Source organism: Takifugu flavidus, chromosome 20 (genome assembly GCF_003711565.1).
Source record: "Takifugu flavidus isolate HTHZ2018 chromosome 20, ASM371156v2, whole genome shotgun sequence".
Lineage (NCBI taxonomy): Eukaryota > Metazoa > Chordata > Actinopteri > Tetraodontiformes > Tetraodontidae > Takifugu > Takifugu flavidus.
This window is the reverse complement of record NC_079539.1, coordinates 3,688,899-3,701,311: the sequence shown is the minus strand read 5'-3', so window position 1 is coordinate 3,701,311 and position 12,413 is coordinate 3,688,899. Positions and strand designations below refer to the sequence as shown.

Genomic DNA, 12,413 nt, shown 5'->3' with positions numbered 1-12,413 from the left:
TAAAGTTGTTGAAAAAATCAATGCTTAGATTCAGTGTGCATATTTCTTTATTAAACCCGCCCCCTGGTGGTGACAGTTGGTATGAATCTAACAGCCCTCGTCGGTGACACAAGCTCGATCCTGATTGGCTGCGCCTCTGTTTGGTTTGCAAGAACTGTGATCTGATTGGCCGTTCTCCGCGTGTTGGGGGCGGGGTTCCCGTTGCCCCGCTGCCTGCACGCGAGCTTGAAGAAGTGGGTGACAGCATGGACTCGCGGCGCCCGGGAGGTAAAGAGCGACTAGAGCCGATCTGAGGCGTCTTTCAGGCGGATTCTTGATCTTTGCCTCTCGCCCTCCTCCGTTTCTGCACCGGGTCGGCAAATATTTAAGTATCGCGAAGTTTAAAAAGTGTCGAGGCCTCGTGCGTCCGCACGGCTGATCATGAACGCGGACAGGTGCGTCAACAGGTTAATTAGCAGCTGCGCTTTGTTTTGACGTTAAATGTCGCCTCCGCTCGTGCACCATAATTAGGTGAGTTCAGCGGATGGGATGGAGCCGCTTCTGCCGTGTGCAAGTGACCACAGCCGGTCGCCCTCAGGGTCGCACCTCTCGTCCAAGGGCGACGAAGAGAAAACGCCAAAAGTGACCGGAGGTGGAGACAATTGTGTCAGCTCGGACTGGACCAGGGAGACCCCGGAGCAAGAAGACAGCGAAGAGGACGAGTACGAAAAGGTAACGACGGCCATCTGGACGCGTTTGGGCTGAAACATCTGGTCCGATGTTGGGTCAGGCTGGGGGGGTTCTTGGCCGTGGTGCGTTCAGGTGTAACGTGCAGCAACGAGGCGCCGGCCCGGTTCTCTTCTGGCAGGCAGCACAGACATAGCTGAAGACTCCAAACTCATTCATTTCACTCCTGCTGTCAAAATATTTGCAGATACCTGCGCGTAAGCGTCTCTCTGCAATCACTCAAATGCATCACTCGGCCTTATCAGTGCCCGCCGCTGCACTGCTTTAAAAAGATGATTTTATTCTATGTTATAAATTCTCACGCCCGTGTTTGTTTGTTTGTTTGTTTGTTTTTCATCTGGAACTGCCCCAGATCCCCGGGTCCTGAATGAAAACCCCCAAATCAGACATTAACTGTTATATTTCTGCACTCATCTGAGATTATATGAGACTTCCCTGCTTTAACATGTCACCAACTTGTTTTCTTCTTCCCTATTTATTTGTTTTCTGCAAAAAAAGAACAACTTTCCCATCAAAACATAAAAGATTATTTAACGTGATAGCAAATCCTGAATGGTGCAGGATCAGATCCATGTTTTGATTCGGTGAGTGGACCGTTTATCCGGGTTTAAGACGTCAGCCCTTCTTTTTGTACAGATCCATTAATCAGCCTGAGCTGCACACACTGAGAAATTAGTTCAGAATAGAATGGAAAGAAGCTGGGTCACGTCAGACTCATTTTTGATGAGCGTGCAGTTGCTGCCGTGTTTGTCAGGAAACAGATGGGAAAGATGAGGAAGAGAATTGGTGGCTCATGGCTTTAATTTGGAACTCTGAAACCAGTTGCTTGGCCAGACTGGTTTGACTGGGTCTGATAACACACATGTTCAAGGGTGTGTTTGGTGATTTTAAGCTGTGACCTGATACATAAACCTTTTTTTTATTTTTTTTAACATCCCCTCTCTGACCGTGGCCGCGCCTCACGGCCCATTTTAAGCCCAGTATAAATAACATTTGTCTGTTTTACACCCGTTTGCAATACCGATACATTCCAAAAAACCCCAAAAGTTTAATGTCTCTATTTTCCGACTTTACTGGTCTGAATGGCACCAGCCCCCCGGGCGTTGTCATGGTAGCTAACACTGATTCTACTGAACTAATTTGGCTTCGGTCGGGGAAATTTGATCGGTTCTTTAGCCTAATCGAGCTGAGACAACAGGAAGTGAAGTCGTGACGACTGCTCCCTTCTATTGTTTTTATTCACGGACCTATTTTTCTAATTAGACGGGCACGTTTGATCACGTGGTGTCTTATTTCCTGCTTATTTTATCCTGATTTGAGCTGCCAGAGACACAGGAAACCTGCCACGTGTGTCAACGGGCAAATAAACTTTCTGAAACTTTCAAAACAAGTTTTCACACTCGGGATTCCAACACCAACGATATCCCAAAGGTGCTGGAAGAGCTGACGACAGTGCTGAGGTCTGCCAGTGACCAGCGGAGTGGACGTAATCTGAACTCTTCTCCCCCTGAGCTGCTCTAAATAGTCATGTAGCTAAACAGAATGGCTCAAAGCAGCTCTGGCCTGTTAGTTTCCAGTGTGAATCTCCATGTTCCCTTGAGGAACCCTGACCTTTGGCTCTGGCTGCCGCATCGTTAAAAATGTAATTACTCTTGAGAACATGGGTGACGTCGGTCTATAGTCGGAAAGTATATCACAAAGAGAAATACTGAATAACAACAGAGTTCCTCATTTAACTGTCTAAATATTAAGTATCCTAATGAGCACACATCAAATCTGGCCTTCCCAACTGTGGTTTAACACCAATTCCAGGGTGTTATCCTACAAAAGTATCTCATGATGCGAGACGCATAAACTGTGGATGGATCCTGCAGGTGGATCGGCAACAGCTAGAAAAGGATAAACAAATAAAAGTCGATGCAACTGTCAATATAAATCTGTAGAACTGTTCTTGGCCCCAGCGTTACCATGCTAACAGGCTAACACATGGGTGTAGGAACTATCCCCTTGGGGCAGGTGTTGATTGCTTTGGACTCGGTGGTGCTGAGTTCCGATTATTTCTGCTTTCATATCTGACATTATAAACTGGGCACGGCATCGTCTCTTATCCCTATATTTTATGACGTGTAAACACACCAGCGTCATTTTTAAGTCCCTGACTTCCTCTTTGGCTCCCATTTATTTTTCTTCTGTTTCAACAACATTTAAGGTCAGATTTATTGTCTTTTCTGACGTCTCGATGGTTAAACGGTTATATTTAAAGTGTGTGTGTATTGCCACCATGTTTCTCCTTCAGTTGTGTGTGTGTGTGTGTGTGTGTGTGTGTGAGATTGTGTCACCATTGCTTGACAATGATTATCTTGTGGGTGGGTTTTAAAATGTTCACCGTTTCTACTGAGAATGAGAAATCATTGCAGGCCAAGTGGGCAGAGGCGATGCTGATTTATGAGTTATTTCACTGACGCTCGCTGCCAAAGTGGCAGAAGCCAGAACAAATACGCCGAATCATCACACAAACAAACTTGAGCCTCGAATGTGCCGCAGCTGACGCTCGGCCAGTGGACCCGGAAACTGCGTGAATGTGTGTTTATCACAACTCTGCTGGTGATTCGGGGTTTAAAAACAAGCCTGCTAAAAATACCTGGAGGCGTCACCTGCAGACGAGGTCGTTCTCCTTTTCGATCAGAGGATCCGGATACATTTAATACCCACTTCAAACAATAAGCGTCGATTCCAAGAAGGGCTGTTCCATAAAGTCAGCAGGGCAAATTTCCCACATTGCATCAAAGCGTGTTTGACAATAAATATTTGCCTCATTTGACAATGTTTAACTCTTTGCCGAACTCTTCCTCCTGAGCCCGACTGGGGGACGACCAGTGTCACTCTGCTCTGTGGCTAAGAGGATTACCACAATCGCTTTAAGGCTCTTTTCACTCCTGCTTCGGCCCCTGTCCCCGCAGGCTCCATCTTTGATTTTTGACTCTCCTTTCTGTCATGAGAGCCTGAGCTCAATGTCTTTAGGTCGTAACCAACCAGTCGGTCCGTACGCGTCATCAGAGGGAGGCAAGGTAACGCTCTGATTCCTTAGATATTAGCTTTAGTGGGTTTTTTCATTTCCATGTCTGCTTAGTTGTGTTTTACTGTCATAAAAGCAGCCAGATTTAGCACTAATATTTTGATTGATTCAGAAGGTCGTGTTGGAACTACTCGCACTGTTCGACAACAGTGTTTCAGGGGTTAATTCTTGTTGTCATGCTACACGGCCAGCTCGGAGAATCATGTGTTATGGGAGAAGGCAAGAGCAGTTTTAGCTGCTCGGCTCGCGTCAACACGGGAAACATTATTCCCATGTGACAGCGTGAAGAGTTCAGACGCTCGGAGCACAGCACTGTCTTTACATATGATGGCTGCAGGGGAAAAAAAGACTTATCCGTTCAGTCTTGGTCTGAAATGTCGATTACCGGCATTTTTAGCTGCTTCCCTTCACTCCGAGGTCCCCAATGTGGAGCTGGGAAGAGGGTCGGGCTGGAATTCAGGGAGAGTTGAGGAAGACAGATGTTGGGTCACGAGGCCAACCAGAACATAGTTTGTTCTCCTGCAGTTGACCCTGGGAACCGTTTTCCATCTCCACAGCTGAGCGTCGTGGCCGTTGAGTTAATTTCCTGCTGTGCTTCATTTTAATACTCCGGTTTATTTTCCAGGCTCCTGCAGGCAATTGAAAAGAAACTCTTGATGTTTTCTATTTATAGAAACCACAACAACGTGGTGAGGTTTAGTACCCTGCAAGACATCCCCCCCCCCCCCCCCCCGGATCATAAAGATCTGAATTGTCCGTTTACAGCAGAGCCAGCCTGTACAAGGAGAGCAGTGGATTTATCCAGTTTACAACAGTGCTGATGGAACAGTTGGAGCACGATTTGGCACAGAAACGGTTCATTATTCAACTCCAAAGAGAAGAACACGTGTAGGTGTGTATTTGTTATCTGCAGGAACGTCGGCTGCGGCCTAACCTTTACATCCACCTAAACGCGGGAACAATCTCGAAAGTTTGTAGAAATCAAGCTTCTCTGGAGCAGATAAAGGGATGAACGTCTGGGTTTATTGCCTCTCAGAGGGACAAACTGGGAATGTTTATCGCTGGCCCACATATTCCAGGAATTTTAATTTAAGGGACCACGTCCAAAATTTCCCTCCCTGTGCTTTGAATACCCCCCTAGAGACTGATGGTAACCCTTTCACACGGCTTCACATGTTCAGAAGGGATGGAATAGAAAATCTGTGGTTGTCAATGACAGATTAGATGGCAACATGCCAGCCAGGGCGAAGCCATGAAATTATGTAAGACGACGACGGCGCAGAGAGCGAAGAGCGACCTAAAGTGCAGCCCCAGAGCTTAAACCTTGACGTACGGGGTCCCTCTTCCCATTTTACTGTAAATATGTCCTCATTGTGTCCTGATGACCTGAAGGAAGCTTCCTTTCATGCTTGTGCTGTAATCACAAACAACGCTCCTTCACAGATGCTTCAAAAAGAACAAATATCCTGCAGCCTGACTCATGTGTTTACTCATGTGCTCTTTGCACCACAGCTCCAGGTTAGTATCTGCGGTGTTGGGATCCCGACCCGGCCCCCGCCAGCGCTCCAACACCCTGTGTTTTCTCAGCATAAGACTGTCAGAAGTGGCAGGAAAACGGGTTTTCTTGTAAACTCTGATGTTGTTTTTGTTGGCCCAGCGTTCCCCAACATGTATATTCTGAGCTTTCCTTGAACTACTGTGATTTTTATCAGTGGAGTTTGGGGACAGTGTCCCTGTGTACTCCCTTGCTTTGTGCCCTTTCATCCTTGAACGTGGCTGCGAGGGATAGACCGCTCTTCCTTCCTCTGTTTGGGTCGTTGCTCACCAGCACAGAAGTGCTGTCTGTTCTTTACAGATGATTATTATCCCACTTTAGGAGTCTTTTTATTTTTTTTATTTTTTTTGAACTCGTCCCAGATTTACACAGCTGCTTCTTTTTTAAAGCCTTGGTGCATTTATATAATTGCAGAATAGATCTGTCTGTTGGTAAAGGCTTGAGCTTGTAACCAACATTATCAGTAAAATGTTTGTTAGATGTGTTGATACACACTGGTCCCGTTTCCATGGCCTCTATTGCCAGGAAGTTATTGAAATGGGCTCAAAACATGCGCGACAATCTGTGGTTTACATTCCATCTGCACCTCAGCCTTCCAGAAAATGTATTCAGATCAAGCTGATGACGCATGAGGGACCCACCGCAGCGGTCGGACCCTTCAGAGACGTAGAATCCAACCTCGGATTTTCCCTGTTTTTGGCACACGAGCCCTTCGAGTTGCCGACTCCACATTTTTAGATGAGAAAGTTGTTAAAACATTGTGAATGGTGCGTTTTAACCAGAAGGGATGAAACGGCACAATGTAGAAGCGGGTAAATCTGACACACATTCCAGATGAACTTTCCTCTAATTCCGAGTTGGTAAACACAATTGTCTGTCTGTGTTGTGTCTTCCACTTTCTTTATTCGACGTGTTCTCTGCTTTGGTAACAAGTCGTTGTTGTTACTGTCCACTCTGGACCAGATGAGGGTTCCGTTGGGCTTTCAGGAGACCTACTTTACGTTCTTCTGCAAGCTGAGAGGAATGACGGGTGAAAGGGCAACTGGTGGCTGCCTGAATGTGCTCCGGTCCGTGCCGTGAGTTCTCCGACTGCAGTGTTCTACATGTCATCCAACAGGCATTCAAACAGCTGACGCCCACTTTCTATCCCATACAGATGTTTTGCACCGGTTGAACTATAACTTCCTCTAAGCTGTAAGTTGTTTATCTCGTCCTCTTGAGAACCAGGAAATGCAACATTCCCGCTAAGTGGAGGGATGATCTGGGATTGTTCTGTTGGATCTGGGGGAGCTGCCACTTCTGGCAGCTGTCCACGCCGGTCCGGAGTGGAGGAGTCCAGATATCCAAGATATCCAGTTTCTTTGTGCACGTGGTTGTCTGAATGTGCTGGAGGAGTATTTGGGGGTTAGGAGTAATCTTCAAATGCTGCTGTTCAGATTTCCACTAGCGTCTGAGTACATGTCACGTTTGCACAGACCTGTTAAGAGAACGTAATCAAGCGTGCCCCCAAACTTTAGACTTTGATCACGTACATGGCCTCATCTGTTTATACAAGGAGATGCTGTCTGATTAACTTTTTAAAAGCCAGTATCAAAACAAATAAATGTAAACTGTATTTAAAGTCATTTTCTAGATGACAGGAATGACTGGTAAGATAACGTACATTAAAACTGTATTTCTTATGTAGTTGGCTGACAGTTGACTGTAATTAAAATGAAGGAGCTTTAAATAAAGAGCTGCTGTTGGTTGTCGGAGTGAATTTGGGCCATGTTGACCTGCTCTGAGGGGGTTTGTCAAACTAAACAATGATGCAGGATGTTGTGGGAGTGAGCTGGACTGTGTGACCGTGTGCTTTTAACCTACTTGTTGAGGAATTCCTCGATGATCCCAGTATTCCGTGTATCGTTGGTGTGTTCGGCCATAAACACGTGGAAACGGTTTCAGGCTCCACGTTTGTCTTCTTTGAGTAGTGATGTAAATAAAGGCTGCAGCTTACGGACTGGTTCTGGTGACGGTGTCGGTGTTTACACAGTCAGGTGTAATCGTCTGCTCATGTTGATTTGGCCACGCTGAGGAGGAGGAGGAAGTAAAAATAACACCCAGCTTGTCTTTATTGCTGATTAAATAGAGCTTCAAACAACTTGATGTTAGTTCTTCATAAAGACTCTGGAGGTAGTGATGCTGCGCCGCCGCTGCCGTTTTCCTCAGTGAACATTAAGATACGGAATCGGTGTTTACGCAACAGCAGCCAGCTTCTCCACTAACGGGCACTGCTCATGTCCTCTGCTGCAGATCAATGAATGCATTCTCAGCAAATTCACCCATGTCTGGAGCAGCTTCCTGCTCTTACGCAAGTCCGTCTTCTTTCAAATCACACGTTGGGAGAAACTTTATCCCAAAATGGCCCCTTAAAGTTAAGCAGACACTTTCCAAACATTGACTAGCGCCAGCACGTGTTCAAGAGACAGCAATGTCCTCACTTTCTCAGAGAGGAGCCTCCTACTCATCCCGTGTAAGCTGTGGTGCACTCTGGGAATTGTAGTCAGGAGAGTGCAACGTCAGTGTGCTGAACGTGTAAAGGACGGGTGAACAGAGCTTTTGAAGACTTATTATTCTTGAGCGGCTTTCTGTTCCAACTGAAGTAGAGTGTTGGTCCAAGTTGTCATCCAGGGATCATGATTGATCTCACAGAGAAGCAGAGGGTATTTCCTTCCCCACAATACTCTGGGCAGCCCCGTGTCTTTGTGTTTCCAGGCAGGGCCTCTTCCTCTGTACTGGGCATTGTTCATGTTTTGCATGGTAACCGTCTCCTGATACAATAGTGCGGCGCGACGTCTTGTGCTGTCTATTGTTTTTTAATGCGTTTGTGTTCATTTTGGTTGCAGGTCCCCCTGGAATTTTATGGAGAAATCATACATGACTGTATTTGTTATAATATTCCGCAGTAGTTTGCTGAAATAAGACAAATGTTCCTGTGTAATCGCGGCCTGGTCATCAACTGATTGTTTCTGTTCTTTTGGTTTTAGTTGGACAACATCCTCTGTCCTCCGTCCACATGCCTCCGGAAGTCCAGTAACCCTGAGCTGAGTCACCTAAGTCCCGCACTCAGGTTTCGACGACATCTGAGTGATGATGGAAAATATGTCCGGAGACGGAGCCTGGGGGGTGGGCTCACAGGTAATAAGTTCACATGTGGACTTCACAGTTCTAACAGAACAGGACAAGTTGTGTCTAGTTTAGTCCAAGCATGTCTTTGGAATCACTCTTATGCTGTTATTATACACACACGGTGGGCAGTTTTTCGCTCTGGCGTCCTCAGATGTTCAGGATTTTCCAAATAACCGACCAGTTTGTTTTAATGAGTCTGACCCGAGCTGGTCATGGCTGAGGCTCTTTCATGCAACGATATCTGGATGAAAGCTTTTGTTTTGTTTTTTTGATATCAATCGTTCAGCAGTGCATTGTTTCCAGACAGGACATTGAGTGTTAAATAGGAAAACTCCTGCCTATTTATCCTGATGCCTTCCTTTCCAAAAGTGCTGATTAGCACATGATGGCATTTTTCCTTTTTGACGGGAAATGATGGACTCTAGCGGGAAAACCTTTGCGGTTGAACAGGAAGAGATTTTCCCTTCTCGTCCGGTTTGTTCTCTCAGCAATCATCGTTTCAATGTAATTATTGGCTTCATGTGACTTTAAGGTGCTCGTTTCACCCCTGAACTTCCGTCTTGGATGTGGAAGGGTGTTATGAGCACATTCTGGCAGTGTTTTCCTCTAAATCTCACCTGCTTTCGGTCCCATCAACTTGAGGCAGACCCTTTCACGTTGCTAACGGTGTCTGACCTCTCCTGACTCGAGTGTTTACGTTCACAGGAAATGGAAACATGGATTCTTGGACCAGTCCATTTCCATGAATGATCACCTCATGGAAATTTCAGTGGGACACTCAGATCTTTCTGGTGAAGCTGCTCATGTTTTGATGTGTGCCAAAGTGCCTGACATCATCTACTGATGATTCATGGGTGTCCAAACCCAGCCCTCGAGGCCATGACCCAGCCGGGCTTTCTGTCCTACCAGGAGGGGGACGATGGGATCCCAGTAAAAGCATCATCTACCTGGAAGGTCAGAGAAGCTGGCTGGATCTTGGCCATCAAGGATGGCCCTGCTTCAGCTCCTAAAGCATGAGTAAATCCTAAAGCTTAGGATGAAGAATGTCAGATGAACTGCAGGAAATAGGAGAAGGCAGCTTTTAGTGCCACCTAGCGACCACTCATGGGAGGTGAAATTTAGATTTCATTTTTGTCATTTCAAGTCTACAAAAGAATCTGGACACTGTTACTGCTGTTACTGAAACCTACATTTACTATTTTCCTTTAACCGCCTGTGCTTATGTAATGCTGTGTTTGTCAGTGATCCAGTAATGGGCTTTCTTCCCCCGGAGGCCTGACTAACATCGTGTTGGGTCGGCCCTGGTCAGGGATTTCAGGTTTTGTCTGCTAATAAGAGTTGACATGTAGGATTAAGGTCTGTTTACCAGCAGGCCTTTGGCCTCCCTCTGAATATGGGCTAAGATCAGTAGTTGCAAAGCAACGTGGCCGAAGACACAAAAATGACTTTTATCAAGCTTCTGCGATTCTCTTGTTGAATTTGGCCTTGAAATATTATCTGGTAATTTGGGAATTCATGGTACGGTCACTTTTTTTGTCGACCTGCCTGAACGAATGCTTGAACGTGAACCCAGGCTCCTCCTGTCGCTGCTGCAGGAAAGTACCTGCTGCTGCCCACCAACCCCCAGCAGACACAGACAGGATGGCAGCCATCTGCAGAGGTCTCCAACCTGGTTCGGATGTGCTCCCTCAACCTGGGAAAGTCGGACCCCTCCCTCACCTCCAGTCTGGTGAGTACTTCCTCAATCATGACCCGCCTGTGACGTGTTCGTTCGGAAACATGAATATTCACCTCTGCCAAGGAGGTTACGTGACCATTGACGTTTGTCTGGCTCTTAGCAAGATACCTTATGAACGGATCTTAATGACATTTTAGGACGTGTTAATATGGGCCAACGAAGAGCTGATTACATTTTGGTGATGTTTCAGAAGAACTTTGACCTTCCAAAAGCAAACAAATATGTTACGTAAGCTTATTATTGCCTATACAGTATTAGGAGTGTACTGGACTACTGATGTGACACAATATGTGAGGAAATGACCTGCTTGGCGGAGGTCTGCATTTTATTCTAGTTCTAATGGTTCAAAAGGAAACTTTTTAAATAAGCATAAACCATCTCAATAACCAGTCTCGGTTATTAAAAAATTGCATGCTTAATTGTAACCAGATAAAGGGGAAATTGTATGTATATTTTTTGATGTGAACAATCTTAAAAAATGAAACGGTTTCATTTTTTTTCTATAAGATTACATTTTTTTTTTTTTTTTTTTGTCAAAATAGGTTCAACAATGGGAATAAGGGATTTGCTGAGCATCGACAAGAATATAGCATAAGAATGTAAACACAACATTTCTTTGCATTTGTGCTTCCTGGCAAAGCCGTACAAAATCTATTTTTGTGACAAATAGTGCTGATCCTTTGTTTGGTTTAATGGATGACCGTTGTGTTAATGGCTCACGTCTCTGCCACTGCAGAGTTATTAGGCACTTTACTGCATAACAAATGCATATATTACTATGGAAACAAAATCCATGTATTATCATTAATACACTCGGCCAGACAAGCACTGATTATTGGGTTCTGCCCTGCATATAAAAAGCAGTGCATTAACTATTAATGCATGAGCAACAATAAGAACGCATCTTCTAGGAGCAAAAAAACATCCCTTTAAAAGAGATGAGGTCATGCAGGCAGGTGACATTCAGCTCCCCTCTTTCAGATGACACCGGCAGATACTCCAGTTCTGATTGGGTCTCAATCCCATCGTGATAAGATTGATATACCTCATCTGATGCAAACCCAATGCTGATAAACCATGAGTCACCCCCCAAACCCCCCAAACCCCCCCGCCCTGTTCATGGCTGGTTTCAGTTTGGTATAAGGTTAAACTAATAAAGACCAAAAAACACATTAGTACATGTTTTGACTGAATATTCTGCTAACCTGCGTTTAAGGACCTGATTTAGAGAAACAGAATCTAGTCAGCGTGGCCGTATTGACGCTAATCACTAGTATTCATTTGATATATAAATATAAGAAGCTTAATTTTGTTATGAATACAAAATTGGTGTTGCTTAATTAGCTGAAAACCATGCTGGGTGATTTAAAATGTTCCATTTTTATACAGTGTCCTGGAAGCGTATAATCGTTATACCTGTAGCGGACACTAGGGGGCGCGGGTGATTTTTCAAAATCTGGACACGCAACTAAATCTGCATCGTGTGCAGAATGTTCAGAGATAAGATGTGTTTTCCTGCAACAGTTGTCTTTAGTTGGGCAAAAAAATGTTTTTAAATTCAGTTTTTTTTCAAGACCTGAATGATTAATCTGAAGTAAAAGCAAATAAATGTTGAGTTTGGTTTAGATAGAAGCATAAAAGCATACATTGCCAACAGTGGTTAATGGTTTCCAACACCATCTCCATCTTTTACCAGCTCATCAGCTCGTCGCCTCTGTTATGCATCTCAAGTGTCGTCTCATCCTTATTCTAATTCGTGATGCTGTTTGCCTTCCACCAGGGGAACTGGTTGGCAACAGGAGCAAATGAGATGCTGGTGACCGCTGCTCACACGGTTTCATGTGTAGACACAAGCTGAATAGCTGATGTGTTGCTGCATCTTAACAGTATCTTTCGGGGCCGGCTGTACCGACACCGCGGGGCTCCATCCACCGCCACAGCTGAAGCCTGCCTTCAGAAAAGATGGGGAATTGTTTAACCTTGAGAGGAGCCAAAGGCATCACCTCAGCTTTCAGGCTCTGGATGTCTGTGTTGGAGTAGATGGCGGCGATATATCTGCCATAGTGCAGCGTGGAGGACGGCCAGCGTGGACACGCTAATGCTGCTTCTGATGAGACACGCGTGCTCTCCGTTCCGTCCTTGAAGAATTG

The 12,413-nt window shown here is 45.3% G+C and overlaps 1 protein-coding gene and 1 long non-coding RNA gene across 16 annotated transcripts in view; both read left to right on the top strand.

The window, feature by feature from the left end:
• The first annotated feature begins 248 nt into the window (after window positions 1-248).
• The window catches only part of mast4 (microtubule associated serine/threonine kinase family member 4), a 46,213-nt gene continuing 34,048 nt past the window's right edge, over window positions 249-12,413 (top strand). For 9 of the 15 annotated variants that reach the window (XM_057018389.1, XM_057018384.1, XM_057018409.1 and 6 more), the window contains exons 1-3: window positions 249-711; window positions 8,384-8,534; window positions 10,121-10,254. In XM_057018389.1, coding sequence (XP_056874369.1) covers window positions 529-711; window positions 8,384-8,534; window positions 10,121-10,254 — 468 coding nt within the window. In that variant the 5' untranslated portion in view covers window positions 249-528. Of the gene's footprint in view, window positions 712-3,637; window positions 3,795-8,383; window positions 8,535-10,120; window positions 10,255-12,413 lie in introns of those variants that run through there. The other 6 variants (XM_057018388.1, XM_057018385.1, XM_057018396.1 and 3 more) reach the window with 4 other exon arrangements.
• On the top strand, window positions 5,920-7,356 carry LOC130516956 (uncharacterized). Its single transcript, XR_008947607.1, has 2 exons — window positions 5,920-6,433; window positions 6,514-7,356. It is a non-coding gene; the product is annotated as an uncharacterized LOC130516956 (long non-coding RNA).